General features: G+C 46.9%; 1 protein-coding gene across 4 annotated transcripts in view; it reads right to left on the bottom strand.

Annotated features, from left to right (window-relative positions):
* Nucleotides 1–23,027, bottom strand: part of UNC5D (unc-5 netrin receptor D) — a 111,945-nt gene that overhangs the window by 13,916 nt on the left and 75,002 nt on the right. Inside the window, exons 5-13 of one of the 4 annotated variants that reach the window (XM_071579093.1) lie at nucleotides 21,270–21,450; nucleotides 20,925–21,092; nucleotides 19,949–20,113; nucleotides 15,422–15,454; nucleotides 11,158–11,343; nucleotides 6,946–7,323; nucleotides 4,939–5,023; nucleotides 2,986–3,154; nucleotides 647–874 (exon numbers count right to left, since the gene is read on the bottom strand). In XM_071579093.1, coding sequence (XP_071435194.1) covers nucleotides 647–874; nucleotides 2,986–3,154; nucleotides 4,939–5,023; nucleotides 6,946–7,323; nucleotides 11,158–11,343; nucleotides 15,422–15,454; nucleotides 19,949–20,113; nucleotides 20,925–21,092; nucleotides 21,270–21,450 — 1,593 coding nt within the window. The remainder of the gene's footprint in view (nucleotides 1–646; nucleotides 875–2,985; nucleotides 3,155–4,938; nucleotides 5,024–6,945; nucleotides 7,324–11,157; nucleotides 11,344–15,421; nucleotides 15,455–19,948; nucleotides 20,114–20,924; nucleotides 21,093–21,269; nucleotides 21,451–23,027) is intronic. The other 3 variants (XM_071579097.1, XM_071579094.1, XM_071579098.1) reach the window with 3 other exon arrangements.

Raw genomic sequence — 23,027 nt, 5'->3', positions numbered from 1 at the left:
ACCATTTTGTTAAAACTTCTGAGTTTACTAAGGCTGCAAAAGCCACGGAATTTCATTGTTTTGTTCTGAACCACCATTAGAAAAATCCTCCTCGTTTCCATTGCCACTTGGGGATTGATTTGTGTTTTTTTCTTTTTAAAGGGAAATGCACAATGATTTAATTTTTATTTAAGAAAATGGTAAGATGATCTCTTTCTTCTTGCTCCTGTTGTAACCAGGAGAGGAGATCCTGTCCTACTGATGGCTCAGGGTGTGATGAAGACTCTCCATCAGCTGGGACTGCCTTACATTTCCTGGGGGAGCAGCCTCAGCTCCAGCTGCCCCCAGGGCTCGAGCCCAACCCAACCTTCTCTGCCCACCAGCCCTGGATTTCTGCTGGTCAACCAGGGCTTTGGGATTCTCTTTTTTCATCTTCCTGGCAAAGAATCACAACAATGTCTGGCTGCCCTCGAGCTCTCACTGTAAATCCACACATGAAACAACACAGCAGAGAAATTATGGATTTCTTGCAAGTCGTGCTTGAAAAAAATCCAATATTCTCACTTCTGGTGGAGTTCTGGGCTATTGGTGTTGCCCAGGAATAAAGGGATGTTCATATTCTATGGGAAAATAAACAAACCCAAATGAGCAAAGTGAAAGCATTTACCTGGAATGCACAAGGGGTGTTATCCATACAATAAACTCTCAGATTGTAATCCAGAGAATTGCAAGACAGGCAGCCAAAAACGGCGACTTTCAGCTGTCGAACGGCACAGTCAGAGATGGGTTCCCCAATTAGAGCATAAGTTCCAAAGCTGTTTAAGAGAATGTGACAGGCATAAGGATCCAACAGGCAGTAGCAAGAAGTAGTTTCCTCTTCCACAGACATCACTTCCTGCAAAATGAAATTCAGGTTTAAAAAAAATAAAATAAAGTCAAATCAATAGGCCTTGACAAAAGGAGTCATTGCATTACTTATTTTTATTCAACTGGAATGCAAAGTGCTTCTGAGAACCAGGCTGCACACTCAGGGAAGGGGAGCAGGTAGACTACTTATATGAGTAAATATTCCCAATTTAGCCCTGAGCCAGCAGGAGGATTTATGGCAATACATTGTGCAGGACTCAATGTGTACAGCATACAATAATAATGATGATGCGTAAGCAATTTTAGCATTTTTTTCAAGTGCTCTTGACTTTCTAGCTAATTTTTCCCCCAATGTCAGGTTAAAAAAAATTACCTTGAAGATTAAAGTCAATAAGCAAACCTTGAACAATAGCTGGGATTGACTTCCCTTCAGAACATCCACTACAGTTACTTTGCCTTCATCAAAAATCTCCCCTTCCAATCCTTTGCCTTTGGGGCTCAGTCCTGCATTGCAGCCCCACCAGAGGAGGGCTCTGCACTCTGGGGTCACCCCCTCCCTGATTAGGGCTCTGCACTCTGGGGTCACCCCCTCCCTGATTAGGGGTCTGCACTCTGGGGTCACCCCCTCCCTGATTAGGGCTCTGCACTCCGGGGTCACCCCCTCCCTGATTAGGGGTTTGCACTCCAGGGTCACCCCCTCCCTGATTAGGGCTCTGCACTCCGGGGTCACCCCCTCCCTGATTAGGGGTTTGCACTCCGGGGTCACCCCCTCCCTGATTAGGGGTCTGCACTCCAGGGTCACCCCCTCCCTGATTAGGGCTCTGCACTCTGGGGTCACCCCCTCCCTGATTAGGGGTTTGCACTCCGGGGTCACCCCCTCCCTGATTAGGGCTCTGCACTCTGGGGTCACCCCCTCCCTGATTAGGGCTCTGCCCTCTGGGGTCACCCCCTCCCTGATTAGGACTCTGCACCCTGGGGTCACCCCCTCCCTGATTAGGGGTCTGCACCCTGGGGTCACCCCCTCCCTGATTAGGGGTCTGCACTCCGGGGTCATCCCCTCCCTGATCCCAGGCTGTTTGTAACCCACACTGATGGAGAGAACTAAGGAAGTCTCAAAGCAGAAAGACTATCCTGACCTGGAAATGGTTTAAAGGAGAGCGACAAACCACGTGGTGGTTTGGGGGAGGCAAAGGACAGACTGGGGTTTATGGAATCCACAACTGGATTTTGTACCCATGAATGTTTTAACTCCTAAGTTTTTCCCCTCATTATGCAATGAACCAAATAGTTCCAGCAGCAGCAGTGCAATAAATCCATTGCCTATGGATTTGTGTCTGGTTCCTGGCCCTGCTGTTCACAGCCACAGGGAGCACTTCCCAGGGGGGAGTTCAGCCCTTTCCATCCCCTGGGCATTTCTGTAACACTTTGGGTCCTGCTCTAGGAGGGCTGCAGAAATTTCCACACACTTGAGATTGCTGCCCAGTCCAAGGTGGCCCATGGCATTAAAAATGTAGATGGACAGACTCAAATCATCAAATACTTATGTTACAAATGCACAAAGCTTAATTTCCCCAGGCAGGCAGGGTTAGGAAATAGATGTTCAACTACAAAAGCACAATAGTTTAATGTGCACTAAAATCCTTCAGAGGTTCTGAGCACAGCTCAGTCACTAAATACCTGGTGCAAAGGGACAAGATTTTTAAATTGGGACTATCCTTCTGCTTTTAAAAATAATTAAATTTGTATATTTTAAGCACTTCCATAACTTTCTCTATGTCATGATAAATTCTTGCAAGGACATGACATTCTATTCTAACATGAGTCTCTTTGGGAGCTGCAATCAATCAAAACAATGTTTTTCCAAATAAATCTGAGAAAATTGACTATTTCTCCTGTCACAGGGGGGCAGACCATAAAGTTCACCCTGTTTTGCATGTCTTGGTAAAAACAGTTGAAAACATTTTGCTGCTTCTCCCAAAAGGAGAGTGGAAGGCAGAGTGCTGGGGGTTTTTTTTAATTATTTCTTTCTTAATTGTGTCTGTGTCTGTCACTGCCAAAATCTTTGAGCTGTGCCTGCATGACCAAGAGTTAATTGTGTTTCCAGCATTAGTACCACCCTGGGAGTGGGTCTGGCCTTACCTCCCACTTCCCCTGCTGTGTCCTTTTCTTCAGGTGGATGTTCCAGTGCTCGGGGTTGGCATCAGCACAGTGTGGGATGGTCAGGGCGAAGGGGGTGCTCACGGTCACCTCCGAGGGGCCACACGTCACCTCCGGCCCCAGCAGGACATCTGAGCCCTCTGGCTGCAGGCTGGGGGTGGGGAGGGAAGACAGGAATGTCTGTCAGCAGTGAAAATCTACTTGAACTGCTAATTTTATAATGCTTTAGTCAAGATCTAAGCACCTCACTCCTCTGGTGCAGAAAAATATGAGCAAGACAATTCCTGTGCTCATTTTCATGGGGGAGCAGTAGCTGGAGATGGAACAAAACCATCAGACCCCATCTAACTGGTCAGTTCAGGGTTCCAGCATTTAAAATAACATTTCAATTTGCTTAACCCAAAGACAACACTCCAATTGCTCTGTGCCAGCCTCATGCACCAGCTGGGCCCGTTCCCATCACGCTCTGCCTTCGAAGACTGACATCAACAATATTTTCACAGTAACGGAGATAAAACAAATTATGGTTTAAGAAACACAGGCTCATAAATTCTTCCAGATTGAGTGTGATCTCCCTGGCTTGAAAACCCATTTATATTCTGCAGGATGAACAAGCTCAGTAACTTACACAGACATCAGGGACAAGCTTTTGCTTAAATTTAGAACTCCTCAAAGTGGATCTGTGCATGTGGCTCCAGGACAGTGAGTGGGGATCCCACCAGCACAAGTCCAGGGATTCATCCCATCTGAATTCATCACCCATGTTTGGTTGCATTGTCTGCTTGCTGAGTTACAGAGCTGAAGTATCTGACAGGAATCTGCTCTTTCATTCAAACCTAAATTTAAAGCAGCCCCACATCAATCTGTTTTCTGTATCTCTCAGAATAAACACCAGTGCAGGCCCAGTGCCAAAATGGAAGGGACTCAAACACTAAAACCAGCACTTGAAACATCTTGCCCTGTTGGTTTTGTTGTTGTTTGGTTGTATTTTAAGCACTGTGATCCTTCCTCAGGGTTGTATGAGCCCAGTTATTGGCTTCTAAATTACTGGGCATGCAGTTCCCTCTTAAAAATTAAAGCAAATGGTGATTCCAGGATAAAAATAGGAGCAAAAACCTCAACCAAGATAAAAATAAAGAACCTCAACCACGATATAAATAAGAAGATAAAATAATAACACAAAGGTATAAATGAGGGGAAAAGCCCAAGCTGACTTGGATGACACATCTCAGTGACTGCAGCTCTGGTGGCTGCACATTTCTGGGTAGCCCTGCTCTTAAATCAGCTTCCAAACCCAGACTGACTCTGCACAGCTCTGCCATCACCTGGGGTGGAACCTTCAGTGGAGCTGTAACAGCTGGTGCTCAGAAAATGCAGCTACAAATGCCACTCTTGCAAAAGAAAGAGCTGAATCATTCCAACAGCTTCTGTGACACCCCTTGCTAAAGACTGTGCACAAGTGTTGGTGAGATGGAGACTGGAGAGGAAAAAGAGAGACACAACACACGGAAAAAAGAGGCCAAATCTGTTTTTCCTTTTTCAAGTGCCACAGTCAGAAATGCTGCAGAAGCCTCGATGCTTCTGAGTGTCTGCAGGATGCTGAGCCTGTAAAAATGCCAACCACAGCCTGTGCTGCAGCCCATTCCCTGAATCCCTGGACTGCCTGGGAGCAGAGGGCAGCACAGGGCACATGATCTCCTCGAGCCACCCCAGCCTTTGGCAGGTCTGCAAGAATTCCACAGGATTTCACTGAAGTGTCTCCCAAAGATCATGTTTGCTGTCCCTTAGAGAGGTCCAGGAATGCTCAGCAGGGTCACACCAAGGAGTGGCAACAAGGAGTGGCTCCTGCCCCTCCCATTCCCTCAGCATTGACAGAAAGGCACAAAATGAGGCAGCTCCACAGATCCTGGGTCTGTGTGTGCTTGTGCTGCTCACCTGGACTCCTTCTGAGTGATGGCAAGGTAGATTTCCCATGAACTCTCTTCAGGAATAGCTCCATGTGGGATCAACAAACTGACTCCTACAAAAGAGCAAAGGCAGAAGTTCCCTTTGGGAAAGGCACAGGACATAAAGGACAGTGCACACACACAAAGAATGGTGCACACACACAAAGAATGGTGCACACACCCCTGGGCTCTGATGGACACTACAAAGGCCAAGAGAGGAACGTTCCTCAGAAACAGAACTTTTGACTGCAACATCATCAGATGAAAGGAAAATACATTATTAAAGGAAATAAAGACACTATTTTTCCATTAAAGGAAAATACATCTTTTCCCAAAAAGCCTTTTGAAAGATCTCTGTCCCTTTTGCAACTCTGAAATCAAGTCTGATAATTCCAGGATCACAAGGAATCTCCTGATGCAAAGAGCACCTCTCCAAGCCTGAACCTGCACAGCAACCACCCTTTGGTTCCTACACATAAAAACTCATGAATCCAAGTGATACCATCATCCTTTTACTCTACCAGGATAAATCAGAAGTTAACAGGAAGCTTTGCACTGGCTCTCACTGAGGTTGAACTGCTGGATCAAACCCTCCAGAGAGGAAGGAGGTGTTTTACTTTCACTCAGTGCAGAACCTCAGCAAAGCAGTGATCTGATCACACTGTAATTTACAAGTGGTTAGCAAAGATGGTCTTACATAAAGACAGAATTACATAAATTACAAGTGGACTAAATACATATTTAAATAATCTAATTGATAGGACTATCATTATATAAAGGAGCTAAATATACTGTGTGAGGGAATTCTTAATTTATGCCTTAACTGACTTGGTGCCTCTGTAATGTTCATTCCTGAGCATAAAAACAATCTGTGAAGAAATTAAAGCACTCCATGTGTTGTGCATGATTGTGCACTAATAGTGAATCCCTGGATTGTAGATTGTTATCAATCTTCTCTAAATACAAACCACATTTCTTATGGTAACCTTTAAAGTGCCAATTTTATGAAACATGAGGGGTAAAGCTCTAAATTATTCAGTTCAGCCAGAGAGCAAGAGAAAAGCCTGAAATGAAAACAGTGAAATTTAGAGTGGATAAAGTTCATGAGAGTTTGAAAGGTGATGACAATCTCTGAGCTGACAAGGGGGGTATGGCTTTTTCTGCTACATTTGTCTTTTTGAGAAAGGAAATGCCCAACACCAGGGCTGTTACCCAGCACTGTGCCCACCCAGTGATTGGTACCACACACTGCAGCTCTGGGATCTCAGCATCCTTTACTTGAGTCTAATCTGCTGCTGGATGGTTTCAGCTGCTTTCACAAACAAGTTTGTCAATCTAAAATACATTTCACAAAACTCTGAAGTCACAAACCAAACTCTACTCCTCAAACAGTGCAAACTGAGCACCTCAGTGCACAGCCCAGCCCCAAGTGCAGCCCCACTGTGGAAACCTGGGGAGCTTTTGTGCTGAAAGAAGAGAAGAGCAGAAAGGCAGCAGGGGCTGGTCCTGGAAGCCACCCCAGGGCTCTGTGGGGAGTGGGAGCTGTTCTGCAGGGGTGGCTGTTCCTCCTCTGCTGCTGAGCCCAGGCTCAGAACACAGCCTGGCAGTGGGATGTGGAGAAGCAGCTTTGAATGTGACCCCTTTAGATAAGAACTGCTCCGATATCGACCCCCTTCCCAGGGAGCCCTTCCCTTGGATCAGGATCCAAGTAAGCAACAGCTTTGATTAGTATGACTTTCATGCTGAAGACATCAAGAGAGGCAGTAATTTAAAACAGTTCACATAGGCATAATGCCTCTTTCCTCCTCATCCCAGGCTTTCTTCTGATCACTCATCTCCTGTGTGGGCAACATGCCCTACTTCCCAAAATTTGCATTAAGGGAGCCCCTACTTCTTCTTCTCTTGCCTTTTTTTAAATTTAGTTATAAAACACTACACCAGGCAAACTCATCTGCAATTCTTTTATGTGCTTTTTAATGAGGAAGGATCCACCCACCTGTGTTTGGCACTACCAGACGGCCCCCCAGGTGCCCGAAAAGGGCCGTTGTCTTCAGCTCGCTCGTGGTGGAAATGGAGGCCAAGTTCTGGATGTACATGGCCTTGTTCCTGGCCTGGATTGTACCGAATGCCCTGTGGTTCCCGTGGGGGAAGGTGCCAGGGTGAGCCTTCCCGTGGTACTCTGCCCTCTCTGTCACCCCCAGGGACACCATGAAGGAGCTCTGGACCTTGACCTTGATGTCGGACAGTGGGTTGAACAGCGATGACTCCGTCATGAGCTCCTTGTCCATGGGGTCCTGCAGGCAGATGGGGCCACTGTAGGTCCTGCTCACGGTCAGGTCGGGCTGCATGGAGGGGTTGAGGAGCAGGGAGTTACCTGTGCCAGGGGCAGAGCAGGGAGCTCGTTACTGCTGGAAATGTTAGCCAGGAACTCCCTTCTGAGCCCTCCCCACCTCCTGCATGACCTGCTCCTCTTTCCTCACCCTCTCAGAGCTCAAAATCACACCCCAGAACAGATGAAATGGTGCAACAGATCCAACATCACCGTGTTTTCTGCAGCTCCAGAGGGCAGGAATCCAAGAAGGAGCTTCCTTTTGTCTTGGATTCAAGTTTGTGTGTTTGCCTTTTTTATTTCTCATTTTTTTTCCTTACATTAAACCCCCCTGGGTGAAGCCACAGCTTCCTGCAGACCTTTTCTAGGAGCTTACACAAAATGGGAACTTCCTGCCTGAGGGAAACTGGGCTGAAAAGCAAGTGGGACAAGAGTAATATGGGGGAAAATACAACAGTTACTCATTTAGGGGCCTTTTAGCTCAGAAAACACTTGGGAAAAAAAAGAGAATGGGTGGATTTAGGGCCTGAAACCTTTAGGTGGTTTGGTCCTTTTTTGGTCAGTTGGTGAGTTATTGTAAATCCAAATTTTCTAAAATAATTAATTTTCTGGAAATTATCTATGAAGCACCCTTGAGAATCTGATCCCTTGAAGGACTGCAGGATGGTTTGCCAACATGATAGATACATTTCTGCAAAGAGTAAAATTTGGATCACACTAATCTGTTGTCTGTAGGTCAGGACTGTGCTCTCTTTTCTCACCAAACTAAACAGAGAACTGGTCTTTTTTTTCTGCTTAATTATTTACAAATACTGTTACTTAACAAACCCACAGATAGAGAGCCCGAAGTTACTGAAACTGAACTAATAAGTTAAGAAATCTGTTTACTCAGGTATTTCCAGAGCATCCAGAACTAATGGTTTTAAACATTAGGTCAAATGAACAATTCTCCAGGCTCAAAACAAGATTTAAACTGAGCCACAAAGGAAAAAAATCACAGTGTGAGAGTCATTGAAAATTACACAACTCTAATTAAAGTCTGGATTTAGCAATGAATGACTGAACCTCCTTCAAACATCCTTGTCTACCCAGCCCTTCTCCCAGTTTCTGCTTGGTGAGGAAAGTCTCCCACGGCACAAAGAAACTGTAGAAACAACAACATAAAACCCCCCAAACAAACTCTGAGCATATTTCCCTTTTCTGCAGAGAGAACTGAGACCTGAGGCTGCTTTCACACACCACCAACACACCACCCACCCACAGACAGCCTGAGCTGGGGGGGAAAGGCAGTGCAGAATCAGGAAACATTCTGTTTTCATCACCATTTCCATCCCTCCCCACCTCTCTGTCCAAAGGAAATAACACTGCAGGCAACACAAACGCTGCTTTTACTGAGTGTTTTGCCCGTATTTTATTGAACTGGTGAGTTTTTAGGGCTTTTTGGGCAGTTTTTTACACACATTTATTTCCCACAGGCCTCAGTGTGGATGTTTGTGTGTTACAGCAACCTAATCACTTTTATTGGAGTAGAGAAAAGATCTGGAGCTGAATAGGAAGAAACTACAGATCTGCTGCCTGGGTTTGATCTCATTTGGTTGCTTTGCTTTAGTTTGGGCATTTTCTAAGTCCCAAACATCAGTGTAGGAGCTGGGGACAGTATTTATGAAGCATCTGGAGTGGGGTCAGGAAGGATTCTGTGTGGTCAGGATGGATTCTGTGTGGTCAGGGAGAATTCTGTGTGGTCAGGATGGATTCTGTGTGGTCAGGGAGGATTCCGTGTGGTCAGGATGGATTCCGTGTCGTCAGGGAGGATTCTGTGTGGTCAGGAAGGATTCTGTGCGGTCAGGGAGGATTCTGTGTGGTCAGGATGGATTCTGTGTGGTCAGGGAGGATTCTGTGTGGTCAGGATGGATTCTGTGTGGTCAGGATGGATTCTGTGTGGTCAGGAAGGATTCTGTGTGGTCAGGATGGATTCTGTGTGGTCAGGATGGATTCTGTGTGGTCAGGAAGGATTCTGTGTGGTCAGGAAGGAGTCTGTGTGGTCAGGGAGGATTCTGTGTGGTCAGGAAGGAGTCTGCGTGGTCAGGATGGATTCCGTGTGGTCAGGAAGGATTCCGTGTGGTCAGGAAAGATTCCGTGTGGTCAGGATGGATTCTGTGTGGTCAGGATGGATTCTGTGTGGACAGGATGGATTCTGTGTGGTCAGGATGGATTCTGTGTGGTCAGGATGGATTCTGTGTGGTCAGGAAGGATTCTGTGTGGTCAGGAAGGATTCTGTGTGGTCAGGAAGGAGTCTGAGTGGTCAGGATGGATTTCGCGTGGTCAGGGAGGATTCTGTGTGGTCAGGGAGGATTCTGTGTGGTCAGGGAGGATTCTGTGTGGTCAGGGAGGATTCTGTGTGGTCAGGGAGGATTCTGTGTGGTCAGGAAGGAGTCTGTGTGGTCAGGAAGGAGTCCGTGTGGTCAGGAAGAAGTCTGTGTGGTCAGGGAGGATTCTGTGTGGTCAGGAAGGATTCTGCGTGGTCAGGATGGATTCTGTGTGGTCAGGGAGGATTCCGTGTGGTCAGGAAGGATTCCGTGTGGTTAGGATGGATTCTGCGTGGTCAGGAAGGATTCTGCGTGGTCAGGATGGATTCTGTGTGGTCAGGATGGATTCTGTGTGGTCAGGGAGGATTCCGTGTGGTCAGGGAGGATTCCGTGTGGTTAGGATGGATTCTGCGTGGTCAGGATGGATTCTGTGTGGTCAGGGAGGATTCTGTGTGGTCAGGATGGATTCTGTGTGGTCAGGGAGGATTCTGTGTGGTCAGGATGGATTCTGTGTGGTCAGGGAGGATTCTGTGTGGTCAGGATGGATTCTGCGTGGTCAGGATGGATTCTGTGTGGGCAGGGAGGATTCTGCGTGGTCAGGATGGATTCTGTGTGGTCAGGATGGATTCTGTGTGGTCAGGATGGATTCTGTGTGGTCAGGGAGGATTCTGTGTGGTCAGGAAGGATTCTGTGTGGTCAGGATGGATTCTGTGTGGTCAGGATGGATTCTGTGTGGTCAGGGAGGATTCTGTGTGGTCAGGATGGATTCTGTGTGGTCAGGAAGGATTCTGTGTGGTCAGGAAGGATTCTGTGTGGTCAGGATGGATTCCGTGTGGTCAGGAAGGATTCTGTGTGGTCAGGAAGGAGTCCGTGTGGTCAGGAAAGATTCCGTGTGGTCAGGATGGATTCCACGTGGTCAGGATGGATTCCGTGTGGTCAGGAAGGAGTCTGTGTGGTCAGGAAGGATTTCGTGTGGTCAGGGAGGATTCTGCGTGGTCAGGATGGATTCTGTGTGGTCAGGGAGGATTCTGTGTGGTCAGGAAGGATTCCGTGAGGTCAGGAAGAAGTCTGTGTGGTCAGGATGGATTCTGTCTTGGTTTGAGACTAGGTGAACCCATAACAATTCTGTGTGGTCAGGATGGATTCTGTGTGGTCAGGGAGGATTCTGCGTGGTCAGGATGGATTCTGTGTGGTCAGGATGGAGTCTGTGTGGTCAGGATGGAGTCTGTGTGGTCAGGGAGGATTCTGTGTGGTCAGGGAGGATTCTGTGTGGTCAGGATGGATTCTGTGTGGTCAGGGAGGATTCTGCGTGGTCAGGATGGAGTCTGTGTGGTCAGGATGGAGTCTGTGTGGTCAGGAAGGATTCTGTGTGGTCAGAAAGGATTCTGTGTGGTCAGGATGGATTCCGCGTGGTCAGGAAGGATTCTGTGTTTGTCCAAGCTGCCAGGATGGACCAGTGGCACAGACAGTTCCAAGCCCCAGGTCCTGTCCCTACAGCCAGAACACCCTCCCCAGCCTCAGTGAGTTTGCAGAGGGAGCTCTGGGGAGAAGGAAACAAAAGCACAGCACTAACCTTGTCTGACTGTTTTAAAATTAAATGTCTGGAAGCCTCCTGTGAGTGCAGAGGAATCAATGACATCCACGCCGTACTCACTCTGACTGCGCCTGTAGAGCGTCACGCCGAGCACCAGCACGGCCACGGCGAGCACCGCGGCCCCCAGCCCCGAGTACAGCGCGATCTCACTGGGGGTCTCCAGGTCTGTGGGGACAGCAAAGGGGGCCACAACATTGGCATGCAAATAGCAGCTTTGAGAAGAAATCCCCCTTCCATGGCAGGTCAGCACAGGGAGCCACATTAATAAAGTTGGAAGTAGCTCTGATCCAACTTCTCAGAATGATTCAATTACCACATGGCTTGACTAAATTAATTACTGGTGTTGCTGTGAGTACCCCCAAAACCAGGACTTCGAGCCAAGTTAATGCAGGATAAGATAAAAAGGTACATTCTTCAATGGCCAGGCTTGGGGCTTTTAGGAATACATGATGACATCTTTGTGCTGCCCCCTTCTTCCTAGAACACTGATTTCCACGGTTTTTATAATATTGCCCACCCAATCTCCAGTTTACACATCTCTCAGTCCAGCCCCAGTCCCACCCCTGTGCCATCCCCCAGGATTTTGGGGCTGGGGTCACTGGGACCCCCTGTTCTTCATCAGCTCTTCTTCCTTGGGCTTTGGAGTTTTTCCAGTGTTCTTAGACTCAGGGTTGTTGGCTTATGTTTGGTCTTGTTCTGCAGGTCTTTCTGATAGTCTTCAGCTCTTGTACCTTGAATAGAGCCTAAATAGCTAAAAGAATTTGAGCTACTAATCTGTGGTAGGGGTTGGGATATATAAACAATGAACTTCAGCTGTTACAAATATGAACACTACATTTGCTACAGTTACTGTGTTCCTAAAATCTATAAAAATGAAAAATCAGAAACCCCCTTGGCATCACTAGACAAGATGATTTTTTTCTGAAGCCTTTTTTTTCCATTTTTTCCATGAGATTTCTCCCTTGAAAAATGTTGTAAAGATTATTTTAGGCATTTTAGGTTGAATTAGGAATTGCAGAGAGTCAGATGTGAGCTGAGAATGGAAATGGGACTAAGGATGGGAGATGCCAGAGAGGACAAGTGAAAACAAACTCACAGGGTCACACGGGCAAACTGGAAATAGCTCAGGTCAAACCAAGACAGCCCAAATCCCAACCCAACACCTCAATCCCACACTGGTTTAGCTCAGTTTTTTCTCCAGGATCAGGTGCAGAAAGGCAAGTACAGAAACTAATTACATCGCTATTTCTTCCAATTTTCTATTCCCAAGTTCCTTTGTTGTTACAGGGAATTAATTACAAAACTGTATTGTTGACTTAATTTTTGTGGGCAATTAGTACAATGAACAAGGCAATAGAAGGAATGTGATGGATCTCCAGTGGGAGGAGAAACCCAAGAGCAAGTGGGTTCTTCCCTTTCCACAGAGCCAGAATGAGTTGTGGTTATTGCACCACAAAGCATCTTTAAAGCTTCCATTTTGATCATTACTTTAAAACAGAAAAGTGTTGAAAATTTGAATTACCTCTTCTACCTTCCTGGGATGATAAATTACACAGCGTGGAACATGCAGAAATAACCTGGCAGTAAAACCCTCCAGAAATAACCTGGCAGTAAAAACTCCTGCCACCAGAATGGCAACAGGTGGAAAACACTCTGCCCTCCAAACCAGACTACAAAACACACTCCAGGCTCTCACCTGCAGCTGCAATTCCTTACCCCAAATCTACTGCAGCTCCTCAGCTGCTGCTTCTGCATCAGTCAGACAATCTCAGGGTCACACTTTTGTAACTGTTTCCGAGTTAAAGAGCAGAACAGGAATGTGGAATTCCAAACAATCAGAACAGGTTGAAGCAAAATTGTTTGGAGAAGAATTTTCTTTTTGTTGAATGTTCTTAAGTGTCCCCAGAACTTGAATTTGATGCTAGAAATGATATGATTGATCAATATTCTGTATTTATATTATATAATTCTATAAATTATATGATTTAAAACTCTTACAGTTATTTTTTCTGAGTTTCCTTCCCTTTAATACAAAGGTCACTGCTCTGTTTCATGAAACTCCTGGAAGAGTCACTCAGGTGCTCCCATAACTGTCCCATTGCAAGGGGAAAAGCCACCACAACCCCAAAGTAAGAGAGTTCAGAGGCAAAGGATCTCCTTTTCAGGATTTAGAAGGTTTTAAAATAGCTTTATGTCAAAAGAGAAAAACAAGAGGGATGTGGTGTCCTTGAATTCTTCCCATGGAACACAACTCCTTAAGAAAGAGACTTGATTTTTGGTTTAGGATGCTAATATTTCTCTGAAAGTAATTTTGATCTCTTCATCTTTCTATCTTTTCTTACAGAGAATTCCTTTCATGGTAGACTGGAAACAAAGGGAAAAAGGAAACTGTGGGAAATTTGGGGAGTGGGGTAACTTTCTGCTTTTATGTTTTCCCAGAAGGGAACAAAGTGAAAAACAAACAAACTAGAAAAGAAAACATTTATAGCCAACCAATTACTATTTAATGAGCTGCATCCTCCCAGCCCAGAGGCAGGAGGGACTCTGGCAAAACACCACATTTTTTATCCATTTCAGTTCCAGGATCCATGTTTGTGGTAATTGCAGCCTATTTTTCACTCCACCTCCTGACACTGTTACACAACATTTATTGAAAGCACATTTGATGGTAATGAAGTTTCTATTAACTATGATTAAGTTTCATAAAGCACCTGAAGATAATTTAAGATGTGCAGGAGCAGAAAATGAAACATTTGGTTTAGTACATTAGGAAACGTAATTGATTAAATTATCTCATTTACAATAAGTGCTTTCCAGGAGCTGTGCAGGGCACAGAGTTCCCCTCTCCCAGCAGGGTTTGGGAGGAGATCTGCAAGGATCCTGCAGCCCAGCCCTCCTCATCCTCCCTGGCTCTCCAGCCCTCCTCATCCTCCCTGGCTCTCCAGCCCTCACTCCTGGTGCCCTGGGGCAGCCACGGGGCTGTTCCCTCCCAGAGCCAGAACAAGGATCAGGAGTCAGAGCCTCGTGTTAGAGGTTATTTAGTAGAACAGGTTGTTTCTCAATTATCTTCATAATTGGCTTTGATTTTGCATCACTGATGAGTCATGGAGTCCTGGCCCAAGTCCCTGTTCTGCTGAACAGCAACGAGCTGTGTTTTATGTCTCTAAGCCACAGCCACAACAGAGCCCTGGAATTCTCCAGGTGTCTCATGGGCTAAAATCAATTCCATTAAAGCTGTTTTTTGGGTAAACCAGAAAATCAAGTGATTTGACTGCTATTCTTTCAAGATCCTCTCTCAAAGGGGAAGTGCAGGGATGAACAGGAGCTATGGCACAGTCCAGGGACTGCCCAGGGCAGGGCTCAAGAGACACAGACAAGCTCAAATCAAAAATGCTGAAGCAGCCAAAGCAACCACAGCATGTTTTGGAGCTCCTTGACTTTGTGTATCCTTACAAATAAGAGCCAGGACAGTAAAAATCCTGGAATCACAGAATCACAAAGGTTGGAAAAGCCCTCTAAGATCCCCAAATTTGACTGCCAACCAACACCCCCACCATGGCCACCACTAACCCAGGTGCTCAAGTGCCACATCCACTGAACACCTGCAGGGGTGGGGACTCCACCACCTCCCTGGGCAGCCCCTTCCAGTGCCTGACAACCCTTTCCAGAAGAGCTTTCCCTGATGTCCAACCTGAAGAACATCCCCTGGTGCAGCTTGAGGCCGTTTCCTCTCACCTCACCCCTTGTCCCTGGGGGCAGAGCCCCTGCTGCCCCCCTTTCCTGACAGGGCTCACCAAGCAATGGGGTGCAGGACCCCCAGAGCTGCCCAGAAATGGTGCCCAGCCCCTCAGGGCAGAGCAAGGCACAGAAGCACCTGCAGCAGGTGAGCCACGAAGGCTGGAGGGAGCTGAGCAAGTTCAGAGCCAGGAGTGGAACCACATTTGGCCCCAGAAAACCAAAGCCTGTATTAATTTCTTTGTTTCTAATTACAAGTGCTCAGGAGAGTCATCCCAAGACAAGCATTCCTGCAGACAGGGCTCCCATCAGACACAAACTGCTAAGGAGTGATCCCTTCTCTGCCTTCAGACCAAACCTGTGGTCACAAAGGTGCTCAGAAGATGCTCTCAGCAGATGTTAAAGCCTTTCATAAAACCTTCCATCGTGCTCAGCTCCTAAACAAATAAACCAAATGGCAGAGGAGATGAGAAAAATCATATTTACAAGAGAAAAAAAACCAACTTACTTTGGGATTTTATTTCATGAAGAGGTTTTTTATCTGAGAGAGAGAGAAAGAGAGAGAGAGAGAGAAAGTTGCACTTAATAAATTTATATGGAGCATATCTATTTCCTATATTGCTTCTGTCTCACTCTATAAATGAAACATTTTCTCCTCATTTGCTGACAATATGAATATTTTATGTTGTCCATATTTTTTCTCTTCATCTTATTTTTTTCTAAATCCCTTTCAGGATGTTTCTTTGCAGTAATTTCTCACTTGGTTAATTCAAGTATTTGAATTAGCCCTATTGGATGCAGTTATTTATTTACATCTCAGCAAGAAGGAAGTTCAATATTTTGCAGTGGATCACTTGGCAAAGAGTCAGCTCAGAATTAATGATTTTTTGTGTGTTGGATGTATGGAAAGGTGAGTGATGGACACTTCAAAGTAGCTTAGAAAATATAAAAATGTACAGTATATCCACATTTATGTGCCCAAACACACCAATAATCACACCCCTATGTGTAAATAAGACCATGGAGAATCAATGCACCACCACACATATGCAAATATAGGACAAAATAGGCTTTATCAGGACTGCACCTCTCAAAAATGAGGCTTCTCTGTCTCCCTTGTCATAAGCATTTGAGTTACCATTTATAAGCTAAAACCTGACAAAGGAATCCTTGGAAAACGGGAGACTCTGGAAAATGGATTATGAGGCACCTTCTGTAGTTTTTTACTGAAAATTGTCAGTTTAGTGATGCCTAACCCAAAAGATTGTTGGATTTTGGCTCTGCCAAAAAAATGGGTGGAAACTTTTTTCCTTCTTGGGGTTGTTTTTGGTTTTGCCAGGAAATAATGTACAAAACCACCAAGTGAGGAGTGTCAGACTGGAGCTCTGCAATGGAACCTTCCTGTGCCTGCAGCAAAAGGCAATGGGATGGAAAGGCACTTCCCACCTAAACTGGGAGATTGTTGCATCCAGGAGCCTCCTGGCAATACTCAGCATCAGAGCTGGGTGGAAAATGGAAAGTGAAATTATTTGTGATTTATGATGCATTAGTGAAAACATGTTTGTAGTTGGGCTGCTTATGGCCCAGTTGTTTGTTTGTTTTCTGGGCTCTGGGCAAAGAAATCAATAGGTTTTGAAGTTAGAAAAAATAACTTTAAAGCAAACAGATAAAAGTAAAACAAAAAAAAAACAACTTCTAAGAAAACCCTTCTCTTTTATTAAGCAAAGAAAAAGCCTTCACCTCTGCAAGAGAGAAATCCACTGTGGAGAAGGACACTATTGGAAATATTGGAGGGAATAAACACTGGAAGAACAAATGTGCAAGAAACCAGTGGGTTACTGGGACTATGTGGAGTCAAAGTGACCTTTGAATTCCGAGTGAGTCAATGCCCATTTCTCTCCCAGCCTGGCAGCCCTGGCAATCTCTCCCAAGTATGAAACCAAAGATAATTCTTCCTTTGCATCTGAGTTTGTATCTCTTCAATTGTTACAAGTTTGAGAAGAAATTCTCTGAAAGAAAAGCACTTCAGTTGCTCCTCAGTTCAGGGCTGGACATCAGGATCCATCCAGAAAATCAAGGGCCAAAGGAAGGACAGGGGTGTTCCTGTGTGTGACAGGGTGTTGTCTGTGGGTTATTCCCAACCTCTCCTGCCAGGGATCAAAGAAAGAACCCCAGGGTTGCCCCTGTTTTATCACCATTTCATTCCCTGATTCCCACATTCCTCCCAAGGATCGATATTTCCTCTGCCCGCTCAGGATCAGCCCAATGTTTCCCTGGCACCTCATCCTCCCTTTCATTTCAGTTCTTCTCTGTTAACCAAAGAAAGGTTTCATTTCTATTTTTACCTCACCAAAGGAACAAAGTTAACAAGTTGTGCCTGATAAATAACCTCCAAGAGATTAGTTTTCTGCAGCACAGTGCTGCATTTCCTCCACAATTCCCCATGGGATGAGAGGCAGAGCAGGAAAGGCACATATTGGAAGATGAACAGGGGGAAAGAAAGATTTTTAAAAAATAGGGTAATTGCATCAATTCCTATTTGCTGAGAAAGCAATTACAGTCCTAAAAATAATTTGACACAAGGATATATGTGCAGCTCGACCCATAAAGGAGAGATAGAATCACACTGGGAGGGGGAAGGAACAGGACACTGAGCACTCCAGTCCAGCTGGATCCACATGGAAACAGGTTTGGAGCAGAGAGGGAAGTGTTGGATGGGGCTTGGAGCAACCTGGGCTAGGGGAAGGTGTCCCTGCCTGTGACACAAGGTGAGCTTGAAGGTCTTCTCCAACCCAAATCATCCTGGCAATTTTACAAGGCAGCTTTTATCTTTCTTGCCATGAGGAACAGTCCTGCTTTAGGAACACAGACTTCTTTAAAAACACAAATGATTTAAAAATAAATAAATAAATTAATAATAACATTACACTGGTGCCATGTCTGTGAACAGAACCCCAAACACCCAGACCCTCTCCCCTCATTTCATTTGAGCAGTGTGTGGTTTCTTTGATCATATAAAAGCTTCCAAGGGCTTTATCCCAGAATAGTCCCTAGGAATGCACTCCTGGAATGAGCAAATATCCCAGTGGTCCTCAAAGAACAGCAACAAGCTCAGCATCATCCTGTGACACCTGAGAAGGACCAGAGTGACAGTCAAGTGATCATTCACTGCTCCACAGAATGGGGCAGGGACATTCCCAACCTGTCTGCAGAGTCTGATGAACATCTTGGAGAGAAAGACTAAGAAAGGAGACATCACCATTTGGAGGAGGCAGTGACAGCAATCCCTGTGACACAGCACCTTGTTGATGGGGAGTGCTCAGGGCCTCAGTCTGAACCCAAACCCACCTTGGGCACAAGGAGTTTGGGTATTTCCCCCTGGAATGAAGCCCCCACCCTCAGGACAGGTGGGTTCCCCAACTCTCAGTGCTCAACAACCACAGCTCTTCCCAGGCCTTGGCTCTTTCCACACAGCCAGAACAGGCGCAGCCCTGGATCTGTTCCCCTGTCCCTAAAACATGAGTGCAGTGTGGGAAGGGACCCCCAGGGCTCACACACAACTCCACACTCTGCAAGGACATTATTTTTGGGGTGGGGGAGGAATCTCCACCACCTTGGAGTGTGGCTGTTCCTGGGAGCAGCGACCCAAACTGGGCCACCTTGTATTAGCTTTGGTGAAGCCACAGAAGGAGCCAACAATGGCAAATGAGCTCCTGCCTGTCACAGCTGATGATCAGTGTGCAGACCTCAGCTGGGCCTTTTCATGCCCCTTTCCACACGTCCTCCTGCCAGCTTTCCAATGGATATGCCAATCTGCACTCAGGGATGGACTGGGGATTCATCCAGCCATCTGCAGGGATGGGCATTCATCAATGTGTGGGGAGGAGAAAGCCCTCAGAAAACATCCATGGGATCACCACATCACTCCTCAAAAGCTGAGTGAGTGGCAGCACTCCCAAACTGTCATGAATTGTTCTTATTTAGAACATGGGAAAGAAAAAGGCTTAAATTTCATTTATATCCCTTAAAGCCCCAAGGCTCATCTGCCTGACATCTGAGGTGTTCTGACACCCTGAAATTTTAAGTAGAGACCCGAGCAAGAGTGCTGGGTGCTCCCTCTCATCGAAACCCAACAAAATCTTATTTAAGGTCTCAGCTGAGGTGTAAGTATCTCTGAAGCCTGAATAAATACACAGGATTCTCTCTGCCATTAGGAGAATATTAAAATCTCAGGGGGAAAAAAAGAGTTCATTTTGTTTAGGAGAGAAAGGACAATACAATGCCACAGAAACAGAGGACTAGTTAAATAAAAAAATCAACCAAAGCAGACTCATTCCCCTGCACATCTTTCAGCCCTGACTCTCATGATTGCTCCCAAGGCTGCCATGCCACCTGGTGAGGTGACAGTCCCTCCACAGGGACAAGGAGCAGGCTCAGGGCAGGAATAAAGGTGCCAACTGGTCCTTGTGTGGAGCCTGCACAGCCTCCCCAGCCGTGCCACAGCTGCAGGGCTCCTTTCCTGGCTCCCACTTGTTTGTTGACAGGAGCAGCTCCCAAGTGCCAGATGCTTTCCAGACACCGATGGAGGGCAAATCCTTGCCCAGGGAACTGCAGATTTACCTGTATTTAATTTCTGTGTTGAAGGCAACAAATGGAGGAAAGTTTGACCTTGAGCAGCTCTTGCACCAGGAGTGTTCGTGTTGGTGCTTTGCCGTTTACTCACAAGGAAAGGCAGGAGGCTGAGGGACACATTGTGTGGACCAGGTCGTGGTGGTCACAGTCAGACATTGCAAACCCCCTGCATCTGGAGTTTCAGGGTCATCTGATTGTTCATAGGCAAAGTGTGTGCTACACAAACCAAACGACTCTGAAACCACCGTGGATTTCAAACTTCAACAGGTGCAACCCTCTGACCGCCACCTCCCTTTCCACAGCAGCATCTCAGACCCAAGAGTCCTCCTGACCCAGCTGCGTGCCAGCTGTGCCATGGTCCTTTCAGGCCATCCCCACTCAGCCCAGCTCAGTGCCAGCTCACCTTGGATGCAGAGCCCCTCGGTGCAGTTCTCTGCCTCCTGGCCCAGCCCTTCGCAGAACTTGCCTCCGTTGCGGGGCGGGGGCGCGATGCACTCCCGGACACGCAGGTGCTCACACTGGGGGCTGCACACCGACCACTCGCTCCACACCTCCCAGCTGCCATCCACTGTGGGGACAGAACAGCTCAGCAACACTGCTGGGGCCACCACACCTCCCAGCTGCCGTCCACTGTGGGGACAGAACAGCTCAGCAACACTGCTGGGGCCACCACACCTCCCAGCTGCCATCCACTGTGGGGACAGAACAGCTCAGGAGCACTGCTGGGGCCACCACACCTCCCAGCTGCCATCCACTGTGGGGACAGAACAGCTCAGTAACACTGCTGGGGCCACCACACCTCCCAGCTGCCATCCACTGTGGGGACAGAGCAGCTCAGCAACACTGCTGGGGCACCACGTCCCACAGCTTCACAGCCCTCCTCCATAACTCCATGTTTAATACACTTGAAAGCAAAATTTGCCAGCTAAAAACCACTTTTCGGTGAGGTTCTTAGCTTAGTTTTCTTGGGATTTTCTTTCTGGCATTATTAACATCAGATCCCCTTTCCCAAACTCCCACCCAGTTCTGTGATCTGTCACACTGAGCCAGGTGCTGGTTTGTTACTGTGTTTTGTCAGGGTAAGTCACTGCACTGGCACACGTGGCAGGTCAGGGCACAGGTGGCTGTTGCTGCTGCTCACCCTGACAGGCTCTGAGCTCCAGCCTAAACAAGGCTGGGAGTATTTCCCACATCCTTCCCATCCTTCCTCAGGGGGCTCTCAAAGCCCAGCTCTCTGCTGAGCACTGAAAGTTCTCCAATGAATGTGACAGTCCAACCACCCCTTGGGCTGTGACATCCCCACCATCCCTTGGGCTGTGACATCCCCACCACCCCTTGGGCTGTGACATCCCCACCACCTCTGGGGCTGTGGAACTCACCGGGGCAGAGGGAGGTGCAGGTGATTTTCTGCACGGACATGCCCTCACAGAAGGCTCCCCCATTGAGAGGGGCAGGGTTGGTGCAGGTCCGGGAGCGCTTCTGCCAGCCCCGCCCACAGCGGGCATTGCAGTTGGACCACTCGGTCCACGATGACCAGCCCCCATTCACTGCAAAACAAAACATGCCTGAGGCCATGCCAGGTGTGCCAGGAGACACCCAGCAACACATCTGGCCAGGTGGGCACTCCTGACGGGAAGGAGGTTGGGCACAGGACTGGGGTGTTGAAACCCCAAGGAGGGTGGCAGTGCCAGCCCAGCCAGCCCAGTACTGAGGCTTTCACTGACCATACACCACCACGGTGGCAGACATGCTCCTCCTCTTGGCCACGATGTTGGCAGCCATGCAGGTGTAGTTGCCCGAGTCCGAGAGCCGCGCCTGGCGGATGATGAGGTTGTGGTCGGCTCTGGTGTCGATGTTCTCGTCCAGGTTGGAGTCAATGGGCTCCTCATTCTTCAGCCACTCCACCTGGACAGGAATGGAGCAGAGGAACACGTGAAGAAGGCCAAAGGAAGGCACCTGATGCCTTGGGTCAATGAACTCGTTAATCTGACAGGGAAATAATTCCTTTGATTGGTCACTTAGAAAGGTTGATTTTTACTTGAAGAGAGTATAAGAAATATTTTTAAATATTACTCTTGGTATCCCCTATGTTTAAACAATTGGACAACTGTCAGTTACAGTTCATATTAGAGTGGGATGGCATTTATTATTAAGTGTTATTAATTCTACTTTTCTGGAAAGAAATGGAGAGACACTAAAGTGTCACTAAAGAGACACTTAAGAGACACTAAAGATAAAATCGCTTGACATCACAAAAAAGAGCCAAGTCATCATAACAGATTCCCAATTTACATAAACATCCTTAAAACAGACACCATTAGTGTTTGTTGTCATGGCACATAAACCCTGGGAAATGCTGTGTGTGATGTATTTCAATGCATCTTCTCTAGTTCACCAACCACCATCTCTCTGAGCAGACCCAGGAATGCTCTGCAAGGCATTTCTCCACTTGAAACATTAAAATCAAATAGTTCAGGCACGGTAAGCTGCTGTTACAGAAGTGAAAAATTAAAAATAGAAGCAAAATCAACTGATTCTATTAAAGGACTGAAGACATGTGAGTTCTTTTAATAGCTTTCCTAGACCTGAAGGAGGGATGGCCGAGCCCTGAAGTCAAACACCCTTCTCAGCTCAGTTCAGATGAATAACCTCCGTTAGTAACTTGTGGAAGGACTTGGAACTCTGTGGTAATGAGCTTATGGATTTGGTAGCTACAGGCACTCATTAGCACTCTGCTCTGCGCAGATGGTCTGCAATTTGTGGATTTTCCAGTTTATAAACAAATCTGCAAGAGCTGCCCAGCAAAGCCAATTACACCCCGTGCCAGGGAGCAGGTTCCCTGCCAGGAGCACCCGTTGTGTGGGGTCACTGGGGACAGGAGGTGTGGCAGGGACAGATCCATCACCTCACAGCCCACACCATGGCTGGAATCTCACCTGGGAGAGACCCCAAAGGGGCTGTGGCACTTTATCCTACCCCAGGGCTGTGGAATTAGTTATTTATTTCACACATCTGTGAAAAAGAGTGTCCAGCTCTGACACTCTGCCATTTCTTCCCCTGTGCCAGCAGTGCCAAACCCTTCCCTGAACAGCATCTCTTGGAGCATATTCCATTTTCCTTTGGTCTAAGACACGGAACAACTCAGTAATCCATTTGCTATTCAGTTTCCCTTCCGCAGTTAACTTTAATACTAATTATCCAAGGGGGTTTCAGCACAGAAATCAGGAGTGCAATTGGAATTATGGAGCAGCCACGAGTGTAAATCAAGTGACAGAAATTCAATGGTCACACTCGGAACTGAACCTGCTTCATGTGCAGTGAAATGTTCATGGAAATGACAAACATGTCCAGCAATCCCAGAGTTCATTATGGCACAAGTCTATTTATAAATTTTGCATTTTGCCTCTGAGCAGGTCAGGGATTTTTGTGGGAGGGTTCAGTGTCCCTGTTCCTGTCACACATTCCGGGCTATTCCAGGAGGG

This window comes from Pithys albifrons, chromosome 29, assembly GCF_047495875.1.
Source record: "Pithys albifrons albifrons isolate INPA30051 chromosome 29, PitAlb_v1, whole genome shotgun sequence".
Taxonomy (NCBI): Eukaryota; Metazoa; Chordata; class Aves; order Passeriformes; family Thamnophilidae; genus Pithys; species Pithys albifrons.
This window is presented reverse-complemented; position numbering and strand designations above follow the sequence as displayed.